The sequence below is a fragment of the Babylonia areolata genome, chromosome 3, assembly GCF_041734735.1.
Source record: "Babylonia areolata isolate BAREFJ2019XMU chromosome 3, ASM4173473v1, whole genome shotgun sequence".
In the NCBI taxonomy this organism is placed as follows: domain Eukaryota; kingdom Metazoa; phylum Mollusca; class Gastropoda; order Neogastropoda; family Buccinidae; genus Babylonia; species Babylonia areolata.
In genome coordinates, this window is record NC_134878.1 from 49,779,004 (window position 1) to 49,791,503 (window position 12,500).

General features: G+C 43.6%; 1 protein-coding gene across 1 annotated transcript in view; it reads left to right on the forward strand.

Annotated features, from left to right (window-relative positions):
- The first annotated feature begins 880 nt into the window (after positions 1 to 880).
- LOC143280362 (uncharacterized) overlaps positions 881 to 12,500 on the forward strand; it is a 25,642-nt gene continuing 14,022 nt past the window's right edge. Inside the window, exons 1-6 of the mRNA XM_076584998.1 lie at positions 881 to 886; positions 4,914 to 5,208; positions 6,276 to 6,470; positions 7,540 to 7,742; positions 9,963 to 10,163; positions 11,224 to 11,493. Of these exons, the coding sequence (XP_076441113.1) occupies positions 881 to 886; positions 4,914 to 5,208; positions 6,276 to 6,470; positions 7,540 to 7,742; positions 9,963 to 10,163; positions 11,224 to 11,493 (1,170 nt within the window). The remainder of the gene's footprint in view (positions 887 to 4,913; positions 5,209 to 6,275; positions 6,471 to 7,539; positions 7,743 to 9,962; positions 10,164 to 11,223; positions 11,494 to 12,500) is intronic.

Sequence of the window (12,500 nt, forward strand, 5' to 3'; positions counted from 1 at the left end):
TCAAAAAGTGGGTCAGCCTGCTGTGCGGGTATCTGGCTCTGTCGGCCTTTGATTATTGTAGAGCACAATTCACATCCCACTTTCAGGATGGAATCTTCTAGAAACTACCGAGTCCGCTACAGAAATGGGTAGGTAATCGATCAACACTTTTGTGAGTGGTGTTGTTGTTTGTTTGTTGTTTTTGCTGTTGTTTTGTTTTGTTTTTGTTTGTTTTTTTTATCTTCGCCAGTGTCATCGTTTAGAATGGAAGGATCTGTGTTGCGTTGAAAGGATTTGGGCTGTATCTACATCCCTCCCTTCAAGACGGAATGAGTGGTGTTCACAACAATGTTTGGCTGTTCCCTCCGCCAGTGACACAGAGGAGTGGAGGGGAAGACTGTGGACATTGCCAGGATTTGTGTTGCGCAACTGGAGCACAGTTCCCCTCACCCTTCGCAGTACCGAGAGTTGTGTCCGAGCCTCCTACGTCGACAGATAAATCCTCCACGTTGTTCTCCTGTGCTCCAGCCACTGTTCCTCCAGCCAAACATATAACTATGGAGTACAGTTGGTCGTGTCGGAAAACCACCAGGAATGTCTCTTAGTCTTTGCGAAGACCGGGTTAGTGACTCCGACGAACATAATCAGTTTTATCACCAAGGAGCGCTTCGCTAGACGGAGTGGTCCAGCCTAGATACTACGTTATAAAGGTTTTTTATACATACATACATACATACATACATATATATATATATATATATATATATATAGAGAGAGAGAGAGAGAGAGAGAGAGAATTAGTGCTTTTTTTCCTGCAGATCCCCCAAACACTGACAGAATAATCAATATTTGATTGTGGTCAACCTACGAAAGGAAGGAAGATCAGTTCAAAGAAGCCAGCATGTCGGTAGGTAAATTAAGCTACGTGCTGCATTGAAGTAGGAGAGATGTCCGCCGTTCAAAACTGTTCAAGCAGCGAAGTGAGCCGAACAAAAGACAAAAGGTTGTATTTTTTTGGTTTTTGACTCACTTGTGTAAACAAAGTGAGTCTATGTTTTAACCCGGTGTTCGGTTGTCTGTGTGTGTGTGTGTGTGTGTGTGTGTCTGTGTGTCCGTGGTAAACTTTAACATTGACATTTTCTCTGCAAATACTTTGTCAGCATAAAATTTAGCATAAAAATAGGAAAAATTCAGTTATTTCCAGTCATCTTGTTTAAAACAATATTGCACCTCTGGGATGGGCACAAAAAAAAAATGAAGCCTAATTATATGCAAACTGCATTTACTGTTATATTTATATTTTTTTGTATTCTCTAAACTTGGCACTTTGATCTGATATTCTGACCCAACAACAAGAGCAGTCATTGTTTTCATTTTTTGTTCAAACAGGAACTTCTTTTGCTAAGCATGGAAGTTTTATTTATTTTGCAAACGTTTTGATGCAGATAGTAAAACAGGGAAATTACTCTGTAATTAATGCTAGGGGACTTAATTTGCTTGAAACTGATCTTTCTCATCTTAAACATTACATTTTGAAATTATACTCAATACATAAAAAGCTTGGATTTTTTAAAAAAGTCTATCACAAGTGAGTCTTGAAAGCCTTGCCTCTCTTGTTTTTAATTGCTTACTTACCTGCTACATTAGGTTCGTGCGTGCGAATGTGCAGAGAGCTGAGGGCGGAAACTGTGACTGCTCGCCACAGCTGTCGCTGACCGACATCAAAGCTCGTTAAAAACACACACATTAAAAATTTTGATGAGGCACACCATAGAAATAGAATTGAAAACAGGTCCAGTCCAAAAACAAACAAACAAAAAAATTCACATTAACTGTCGATAGAATTAAACAAGCGACGAACACGCATGTGCGAGGCGTGCGTGGCGGCACGCACACAACCTATATCGCGACGATGAATTAATATAGAAATGATATAACACAAAAGTCACCCACGTGCACATTCAGTCCTTCAACGAACAGACTAGCATTCATTAAAATCTCATGCTGAACATGGGAGAAATTCAAATGGTGTTTAAATCATACAATTTATGCAAAATGAAATGTCCGGGGGTTTTTCTTTGTTTTGAAAGCCCATATAAATGCATCTCTCTCTCTCTCTCTCTCTCTCTCTCTCTGTCTCTCTCTCTCTCTGGGTATGTGTGTGTTTTAGGGGAAGAGGTAGGGGGTGCACACACACGTACGCACACGTGCGCGCGCGCACGAGAGCAAATGCAAAACAAATTTTGTGGGGGGTACTGGACGTTTTGAGAAGGGTGCGTTGATGAAGTCAGTGTGGTGGGGGCGGGGTGGGGTGGGATGGGGGGTTGAAACAGCATGGGGGGACGTCCCAGAACGTCCTGCGGAGGACGTTTCAGGACACGGAAAGTCCCCCAGGGGACCTACGAAGGATGGGTGGTGGGGGTGGAGGGGTTGGGGGTGGACGCTTTGGGACGTTACACCGGAAAAGACGACCCTGAGAATCATTGCCTATCTGTGTTAATAAAACAGCAGTGTCTCAACGAGTCTCAGTCCTCATCAAGGTCCCTCCCACCCCCACCCCCACTACGGACTTCAGTCGTGGGCGGCAGACTGTGATGGTGGGCCTTTTAATTGCGTCAATTAAACAAGGGGTTGGATCACATATCTACTAGCCTCCCAACTACACACACACACACACACACACACACACACACACACACACACACACACACAGAGAGAAGTGACGCAAACAATAAGGCTTACAGGTGTGTGTGTGTGTGTGTGTGTGTGTGTGTGTGTGTGTGTGTGTGTGTGTGTGTGTGTGTGTGCGAGTGCGAGAGAGAGAGAGAGTTTCCTGCACATCAAGAGAGGAGGAGGAGTGAGTATGCTGACAGGTTGACAAATTACTCCGTTTAAAGAGTTTGGCATCTGTGTACGAACCACGCTACTATCATGTCTTCCCAGGTGAGATCTCTCTCTCTCTCTCTCTCTCTCTCTCTCTCTCTTTCTCTCTCTTTCTCTCATATTTATTTTTTGGTGGTGTTCACATGTTGTTGTATTTTTTTGCTGCCGTGAGATTAACCTTTTTGAATGAATGATGTTATCGTATGTGGTGAAGGAAGAAAACGGAAACGAGCGTGAGTGCGTACTTCGGTGCTAGTTTCTTCGTGTGAATTTGTTTATTTGTTTGTTGGCTTGCTTGTTCATGTGTGTGTGTGTGTGTGTGTGTGTGTGTGTGTGTGTGTGTGTGTGTGTGTGTGTGTGTGCGTGTGTGTGTGCGTGTGCGTGTGTGTGAGTGACTAATATAGGGGCCTACTCACCACTTCAATTGTGTCGATGGCCTTTGTGAATAGATATCTGAGTCTGTGTCTGTTCAATGGGTTAGGCCTTCCTGGTCAGTCAGGTCCAGACAATATTAAAATTTGTTATAGTTGTTTGATGTTGGCGTTTATAACGTTTCCATTTTTCCTAGCGTTGTCTCTCCCTATTCACCCTCCACACATACACACACTTTTACCCTCCACACCCCCTCCCACAACCCCTGCCCCCATGGTTTGGTTTGGGTTTTTTTGTTTTTCAGTCTAATATCACTTCAAGTGGAAAGACGTTAAACTGAAGACGACGACAATATTAAAATGACAGACATACCCCTTTTTTTTTAATTGTTAATTCTTAATTGACACAAGGAAAGCAACACCCGTGTCGACAAATTTGCCACTCTGTCAGACAATTTGCCTAAACATCATCAATACGATAAAAATTAAATGTCATTTGGAACCTCGCCATCATAGATTCCATAAAGTCTCCAACACTGTCACATATCAGGATAGTTCCCTTATCTGTAATTGATTTGCAAATATTATCAGAAATAATGCTTTTAGTTTTCTGTGTACATGGGAAAACAACGTTCTTTGTTGTTGTTGGTTGTTTTTGTTTTGTTGTTGTTGTTGTTTTGTTTTGTTGTTGTTGTTGTTTAATCTTAGCTTGATGATCAGTATTAACAATAATATAGATTGACAGTTGTATATAGATTTACTTCACATAGCAATTTCTTCCTTTTTTTTCAAGGCCTAACCAGTGAGTCTGGTCTGAGCAGATACCAGGCATCTACTTTATTAACACGCAGATGTGGTGTAGTGTGTATGGATCAGTCCGCACGCTTAGACGCATCGTTGACATTGAAACTGAACCAGAACAGGACAGGGTTGATACGCATTTAACTGACAACACGCACTAACAAACTGCAAAATACCAAATGTTGTCAGTAGTAGCGGCAAAAAAAATCTGTAACTGCTAGTAAAAGGAACACGAATTTAGTTGTGTTGATAAGAATAATTACGACTTTGTACTTTTTTGGTACCGTATGGACACACCACCTTTTCGTTTTCAATTCATGAAAACCGCAGTTTATCTTATGAAATGCTGGTAACTGCAACCACAACCACCCTACCACAGACACCCCCCCACCCCCACCCCCGCCTCCTCCCCACCACACACACACACACACACACACACACACACACACACACACACACACACACACACTCCTCCTCACCCACCACCCACAAAACAACACAAATAAACAAAACAACACACAAAGAAGGCATACATTTCAGGTACATTCCGCAAACACAACCTCATACACCATAATACTATCTGTCTCTCTGTCTCTCTGTCTCTCTGTCTCTCTCTCTCTCTCTCTCTCTCTCTGTCTCTCTCTCTCATTGGGAAAACAATGAAACGTGATCTCAATCTATTGTATTGTATTGTATTGTATTGTATTGTATTGTATTGCCTTGCCTTGCGTTGCATCGTGTTGCGTTATATTGCAGTGCAGGTTCGTATTGCCTGCGTTGTGTTGTACCATCGTATCGTATCGTATCGTATCGTTGTACATTTTGTCACACGAGATTTCTGTGTGTGAAATCAAGGGCTGATTCTGTGTGTCCTTCCAGACAGCAGAAAGTTCCGTTCTCAAATCCCAGAGTGACAAGGAGGAGAAGAAGAAGCTGGAGGCGGCGGAGGACAAGACGAAGATGAAGATGGAGCAGGACGAGGAGCAGGAGAAGGAGAGGGAGGATCAGGAGGACCCCCCAGAACCCTTGGAGCCACCGCCGGAAGACTTCGCCGCCATCCTGTACGCGGAGCCCGGGGCGCTGGGTCTGATTGGCAACCTGGTGGCCGCCATGGTGGTGGCTGTGGAGAACATGCTGTGGCCTCCCTTCAGCACTGTGGCCCTCTGTCTGGCAGGTGGGTGCTGGTGCTGGTGGTGGTGGTGGTGCAGTAACACAGGGCGTACAGTGTACAGAACACGGAACACAGAGTGTACGGTACAGAACACAGAGTGTGCAGTACAGTATCATTGGGTGAACAATACAGAGCACGGAGTGTACAATACAGACACAGAACACAATGTACATTACAGAGCACAGAGTGTACAATACAGAACACAGAGTGTACAACACAGAACACAGAGTGTACAACACAGAACACAGAGTGAACAACACAGAGCACAGAGTGTACAATACAGAACACAGAGTGTACAACACAGAACACAGAGTGTACAACACAGAACACAGAACGTAAATGCAGAACACAGAGTGTACAGCACAGAGTGTACAACACAGAACACAGAGTGTACAATGCAGAGCACAGAGTGTACAACACAGAACACAGAGTGTACAACACAGAACACAGAACGTACAACACAGAACACAGAGTGTACAATACAGAACTAAGAGTGTACAATACAGAGCACAGAGTGTACAATGCAGAGCACAGAGTGTACAATACAGAGCACAGAGTGTACAATGCAGAGCACAGAGTGTACAATGCAGAGCACAGAGTGTACAACACATAACACAGAGTGTACAATACAGAACTCAGAGTGTACAACACAGAACACAGAGTGTACAACACAGAACACAGAGTGAACAACACAGAGCACAGAGTGTACAATACAGAATCACGGTAACGGCGCTTGGTGGGTAAAGATTGGAGAGTTTTCCTATCTCCCAGGTCAACATATGTGCAGACCTGCTAGTGCCTGAACCCCCTTCGTGTTTATACGCACGCAGAAGATCAAATACGCACGTTAAAGATCCTGTAACCCATGTCAGTGTTCGGCGGGTTATGGAGACACGAAAATACCCAGCATGCATGAACCACTGGTAGTGTAACGGAAAGAAGAAGAAGAAGAAGCTAATTGTGTGTGTGGGAGTGTTGTTGTTGTTGTTGGTTTTCATATGAACGAACATAGTAATTTTGCTCACAAAGAATTGAAACGTGATGCCCGTGTGCCTGTTGTCGTGGCACAGGGGCCCACCTGGTGGTGTTTGGCGGCGTCCTGCAGCTGTTGGGGGGCCTGCTGTGTTTCCGCCGCTTTGACCACCTGACCGGCACGGCCTTCGTCGTCTTCTCCGCCCTGTGGACCGTGGTGGGGGTCAGCCACTTCCTGACGCCGCTCGTGGACCCCCAGGACCTCAGCAGGGCCGTCATGCCGGGTCTTCTCGGTGAGGGAACCTCGGGGGGGTGGATGATGCTGCTAGGGGAGGGGGTGGGAAAGAGGGAGGCGCTGACTGCTTTTTTTTCTTTTTCTTTTTTTAAATTCTAGATAGGGTTGCTGTTCTTTAGGATAAACTGTTCACAACAGGCTTATAAAAGTATCCACACGCACATTTCAACAGAAAATGGAACGACGGAAGTTGTGGGTGAAGAAGTACGAGTTTGCAGGTGATTCAAAAGATTAGACTGGCAAGATTCAACAGTGGAACAGATGTTTTAACAATAATAATAATAATAATAATAATAATGTACATTTATATAGCGCCCTTTCTCACTAAGAGCTCAGGGCGCTTTATATGAAAGAAAAATATCACAAGTAACATAAAACATTATTCATGACCACGCTTTCTCAAAAAACCCTTCCCCCACTCACACTCTCCCTTTCCCACTCTACATACATCCAAAGTGAGCTGACATGGGTGGTGCTGGAGAAAAGGAAGCTGAGAGTACTTATAGATAGGTTTTAAAAAGATGAGTCTTTAGTGCTGAGCGAAAAGCAGAAATAGAATCAGATGCACGGATATGATGAGGAAAGTTGTCCCAGATGTGAGGAGCAGCAAAGAAGAAAGAACGTTCACCACAGGTTCTTGTATTGACATGAGGAAGTTTCAAAAGTGTGGTTTCGATTTCCAAAACCAAGATCCGCACTGCGACAAATACCAAGACCAAAGACTTGAGGCTGACTTGCTCTTCAGTTAGATACGCATGTGTTGTTTTTCTGTGTTGTGTATTAGTTCAGTGTGTGTCGCTCTCCTTTAATGATTTCTTCTTCTTCTCAAACTTTTAATTTCTAACACCCTTTCATGAGTGGTAATGGCTCATAAATGAATAAACCAATTATTCATTCATTCATTCATTGACTCACTCACTCACTCACATTCTTCTTCCAGGTTTCATGGGGGTGTCGGTGGTGCTGTGTGTGTGTGTGTGCCAGCACGGTGAACTACCTGATGTCTCCCTTCATTCATTCATTCATTCACTCACTCACTCACTCACTCACTCACATTCTTCTTCCAGGTTTCATGGGGGTGTCGGTGGTGCTGTGTGTGTGTGCCAGCACGGTGAACTACCTGATGCCTCCCGTACTCCTGGCTATCCTCTGCACTCTGGTTTTCGAGTGTGTGGGCGCCTTCTTCCTCTGGGGCCGGAGGGTGGCCGCCGCCTTTGAGATCATCATCGTGCTCAGCAGCTTCTATGCCGTCATCGTCATGACGCTCAAAGTGAGTAGTAGTAGCAACCATGGCGTCATGGCAGCGGTTTATTTTCCGTCATTGTCATGACGCTTCAAGTAAGTATGACGTCGTGGAAGCGATTTCTATGCCGTCATCGTCATGACGCTCCAAATGAGTAATAGCAGCAACCATGACGTCATGGCAGCGGTTTATATACCGTCATCCTCATGACGCTTAGAGTGAGAAGAGCAACTATGATATGAATGTGAATTTACTGCACCGGAAACCGTACAAGGCTATGGATACGTAAGTCCCTAAAAAGGATATGTATTCATTCATATACTAATACATTTGTCTATTTATTCATTTCCATTATCTCCCTGGATTCCAGGATATCACAATGCAGAAACAATTTATTGTCAGATTAACTCGTACTGTTTTGATTTTTTTTATTGACAGTCTTAGGAATTCGGTATAGGATGATAATTTTGTAAACCTATGAGCATACTAATAATTATCTTAATTGTTTATGTTTATCAAGTTTTGTGCCAGCGGTGCCAAACGCTGATTTTGATTCAGCCATAAGTCTGTGGTGGCGGCATGTGTGCATCAGAAGGATTTATTTCTAATTCTGTATTCGTTATGGTGGTGCTCAGCAGTTTTAACCCATTCAACCGACGGGAGTTTACAGTCTTGTCTGACTTCAATGCCATAGTGATGCAGCACGAAAAAACAACAACAAACAAACAAACAAACAAAAAAACGTTAAAAATATTTTGTTTTTCTTCCAAATAACGTGTGGACACACCTCGAAAATACTATAGAAGTTAGTTCACCTGCTTTGCGATTTATACATATGTAAAAACGTGAATACCGATTGGGTGGAACGAATTTTGACGCCAAAGCAATTCTCAGGCGAAGGGCTCAGTGAGATAATTGATGTTAAAGTTGTGCAATAGGTCGCCGTGGTGGAATCGGCTGGGCATTGAACTTGCAATGCATGCCCCGTTTCGGCATGGTGTTGTGTGCTGCGGAAAAGACACTTTCCTTACAGCTGTAAAGGCCATGAGACCTTTCATACCCTTAACTGTGTTCGAAGCACTTTATGATGTCATTATTGTGCTCAATAGTTGTTGTTGTTTTTTATTGTTGTCACTATGCATAGCAGTTTTTTCTTTGTTTTTTTTTATAAGAATTTTTGATAAGAAATGTTATGGCCAGCAGTTCAATGTCGACAGTGGAGGATTTTGGAGTATGTGGGGCAATGTAATGGGGTTACTGTGTCCTGGAAATGTTATCTGCTATCCTTACCTTCCATCGTTGATGTTATTGCTGGACTACCATGTCATCGTGCACTGGATCAAATTAGAGTTTCTCATGACTTCAAGAAAATAAGTGATGTGTGTATCTGATAGTCTGCCCTTGATGTTTTCGTTTCCACCTTAACGGCGTCTTGATACCACTGAAAAGGTTCTGTGTAACAGACTTGTGAATAATGTGGCTCATTCAGTTAAAACTCGACGGGCGCAATAGCGAGTGGTTAAAGCGTTGGACTTTCAATCTGAGGGTGCCGGGTTCGAATCTCGGTAACGGCGCCTGGTGGGTAAAGAGTGAAGATTTTTCCCATCTCCCAGGTCAACATATGAGCAGACCTGCTCACTAGTGCCTGAACCCCCTTCGTGTGTATACGCAAGCATAAGATCAAATACGCACGTTAAAGATTCTGTAATCCGTGTCAGCGTTCGGTGGGTTATGAAAACAAGAAAGTACCCAGCATGCACACCCCCGAAAGCGGAGTATGGCTGCCTTCATGGCAGGGTAAAAACGGTCGTACACGTAAAAGCCCACTCGTGTTCATACGAATTTGTAGCCCACGAACGAACGAAGAAGTTAAAACTGAACCGGGATAATAACGGGTACTGTCTTAATACAGTGTTTTGTGAACGACTGCATTGCTGTTGTCGACACTTTTGCTGTGAAATGTTTTGACTTTTTCTTTCTTTTCTTTTTCTTTCAACCATTTTTTGGTTTTTTGTTTTGTTTTCTTTCCTTTTCTCATTCTTTGTTTCATAACTTTTCCGGTTGTTCTTTCGTTCCTTGTTTGTTTGTTGTTGTTGTTTGCGCGTTTGCAGTTTTCAAGTGTAATCGTCACTCTGTGTGTGTGTGTGTGTGTGTGTGTGTGTGTGTGTGTGTGTGTGTGTGTGTGTGTGTGTGTGTGATTGACGTCGAGTTATTGTAAAGTGCTTTTTTTTCTGGGGCTGTCTTCAGGGTGTCAGCCAGCGGTACATTCTGCCAGGCTTCGGCAACGCGGTTTTTGACCCACTGCTGGTGCGGACACGGGTCAGCCTCTCGGTGCGCAGAATAGAGCGGAAGAAGAACACCATATATGGAGAGCCCATGGGCATGGGTTACCTTGGCAACGTGGTGCCCGCCACCGTCCTGATCTTTCATCATCTGGGCTACTTTCAGGTGGGAGCGGTGGTAGCGGGGATGTGGTGGTTGTGGTCGTGGGTTTTGTAGTCTCTTCGTTTCTGTTTCGCTCCGCACGCGCGCGTGCGTATGTGTGTGTATTTGTCTGTCTGTCTATCTGTCTGTCTGTCTGTCTGTCTCTCTCTGACCATCAGGACAGCAGAGGAGGCAACGTCTGTCTTGGCTCACTGGGCTAGAATTTAAATATAGTGCAGTGTCTCGCTCAGATTTCATCCCCACTCAATCGGCCAATAGGGCTTTAGGGCAGCCGGCGTTGGGATGGTTCCCAAAATGCCAACTAGCACCCAAGGCTGCAGCACTTAGAGCCGGTGCGATCTTGCTATCTTACTTATCTATAATCAGTGTGCAGTACAGTATATTCTGCTCATAATTGTATTCAAAATAATGTTTATTATTTCTTTTTGTTGTTTTTTTTTACATTTTAAGATATCACATGCAATGTGCGGAATGAATGTATGAAACAGCGTATGTGATATTTTTTACATGTGTGTCTTTGTTATAATCCCTGTTGTTGTTTTACAGTAATGATCTCCATGATGTTTACGTGTCTATGTTGTGATAATGCACCTGACCAAATTTCTCTAATTGGAAATGATAAAGTTATTCTTATCTTATCTTGCCTCCTTGTTTGAGTAACAGTTCATCACACACAAAAAAAGAAAAACAAAAAACAAACAAAAAAACAAAACAAAAAAAACTAAGCTTAAATGAAATCGAAATGCAGAGGAGAAACCATTGATCATACAGTTCTCGCTTTGCTGATGGCTCAGCTGTCATCTTATTTCAGTCTTTGATATAAGCCGGTCGTTGAACTATAGCAGTACTAGTAACAAAGGTTGCAACAGGCTCCTTGGAAAGCATTAGTTCTGGTAGCGTTGGAGGGATGTTGAGCTAAGAATGATAAAGGCATAATATTGTTGTTTTCCCAAAAGTATACCTATTATATTTTAGCCATTATTTCACTCATACTTTCTTTTTTTTCTTTTTTTCTTTTTTTCTTTTTTTTTCTTTTTTTTTTTTCTTTTTCATCCTTCCCCAGGACTTCCGGTTAGCGTTCCCGACCTTCCTGTTCAGCCTGCTGTGTCACGTGCTGGCGTCATTCTACGCCTTCTTACGTCACGACTTCTTCCACGCGCTGCAGTTCTCGGTGTACTTCCTGTTCTGGACGTCACGTGGTCTGCTGCAGCTGCTCCTGTCGCTGGACGGCCTGGCTGGCCTGGCCCTGATCAACAGGGTCAACTTCTTCGGCCAGTGGGCAGTCGTCGCTCTCCTCATCGTCATCACCTTTTCCTCTCTCATCTTTTCCAGGGTGAGAAAGTGTTTGTTTACCTTGGAATCGTGCGTGGTACTGTTATCAGGTATACTTCTTTTTTTTATTAGGAGAAATTAGAGGATGCGTAAAAGTTCTCACAGATTTTTATTTCTTGTTGTTTTGTTGTTGTTTTTTGTTGCTGCTGTTGTTTGTTTTTGTTTTGTTGTTGTTGTTGTTTTGGGGGGAACATGTATCAAAGACATAGTTTCCGTTCAGTTTCAAGGAGGTTGCCAATCCGTGTGGACTCGTCCACAATTGTACGCTACAGTACATCTTCTTCTTCTTCTGCGTTCACTCGTATGCACACGAGTGGGCTTTTACGTGTATGACCGTTTTTACCCCGCCATGTAGGCAGCCATACTCCGTTTTCGGGGGTGCTACAGTACATCTACTCTCGAAAAACATTATAAATAAAAAAAATAAATAAATAAGAAAAGAAAAGCAGATACTTGACGTTCTCATCCACACAGCGCGCTGTTCAGGCCACTTGAGCTACATTGACGAACGGCCGAATCGGGATCACCAATTCAATTATAGGCGATTCTGGAACGAACGAATCTGGAATAGGCGAACCGGGAATAGGCGAATCGGAATGATTCCGACGGGTGCAATAGCCGAGTGGTTAAAGCGTTGGAATTTCAATCTGAAGGTCCCGGGTTCGAATCTCGGTAACGGCGCCTTGTGGGTAATGGGTGGAGATTTTTCCTCTCTCTCTCTCTCTCTCTCTCTCTCTGGTCCAGTGGAGTTGTAGCAGGCATGTAGCTCTGGGGTAGAATGGATTAAAGGGGGAGTCCGACTGTGAATCTTGTTAACAGCGACTGGTGGATAAAGGGTGGAGATTTTTCCGATCTCCCACGTCAACATAATGTGCAGACCTTCTTGTACCTAAACCTCCTTCGTGTGTATACGCAAGCAGAGGATAAATACGCACATTATAGATCTTGTTATCCATGTCAGCGTTCAGTGGGTTATGAAAACAAGAACATATCCATCATTCACCTCCC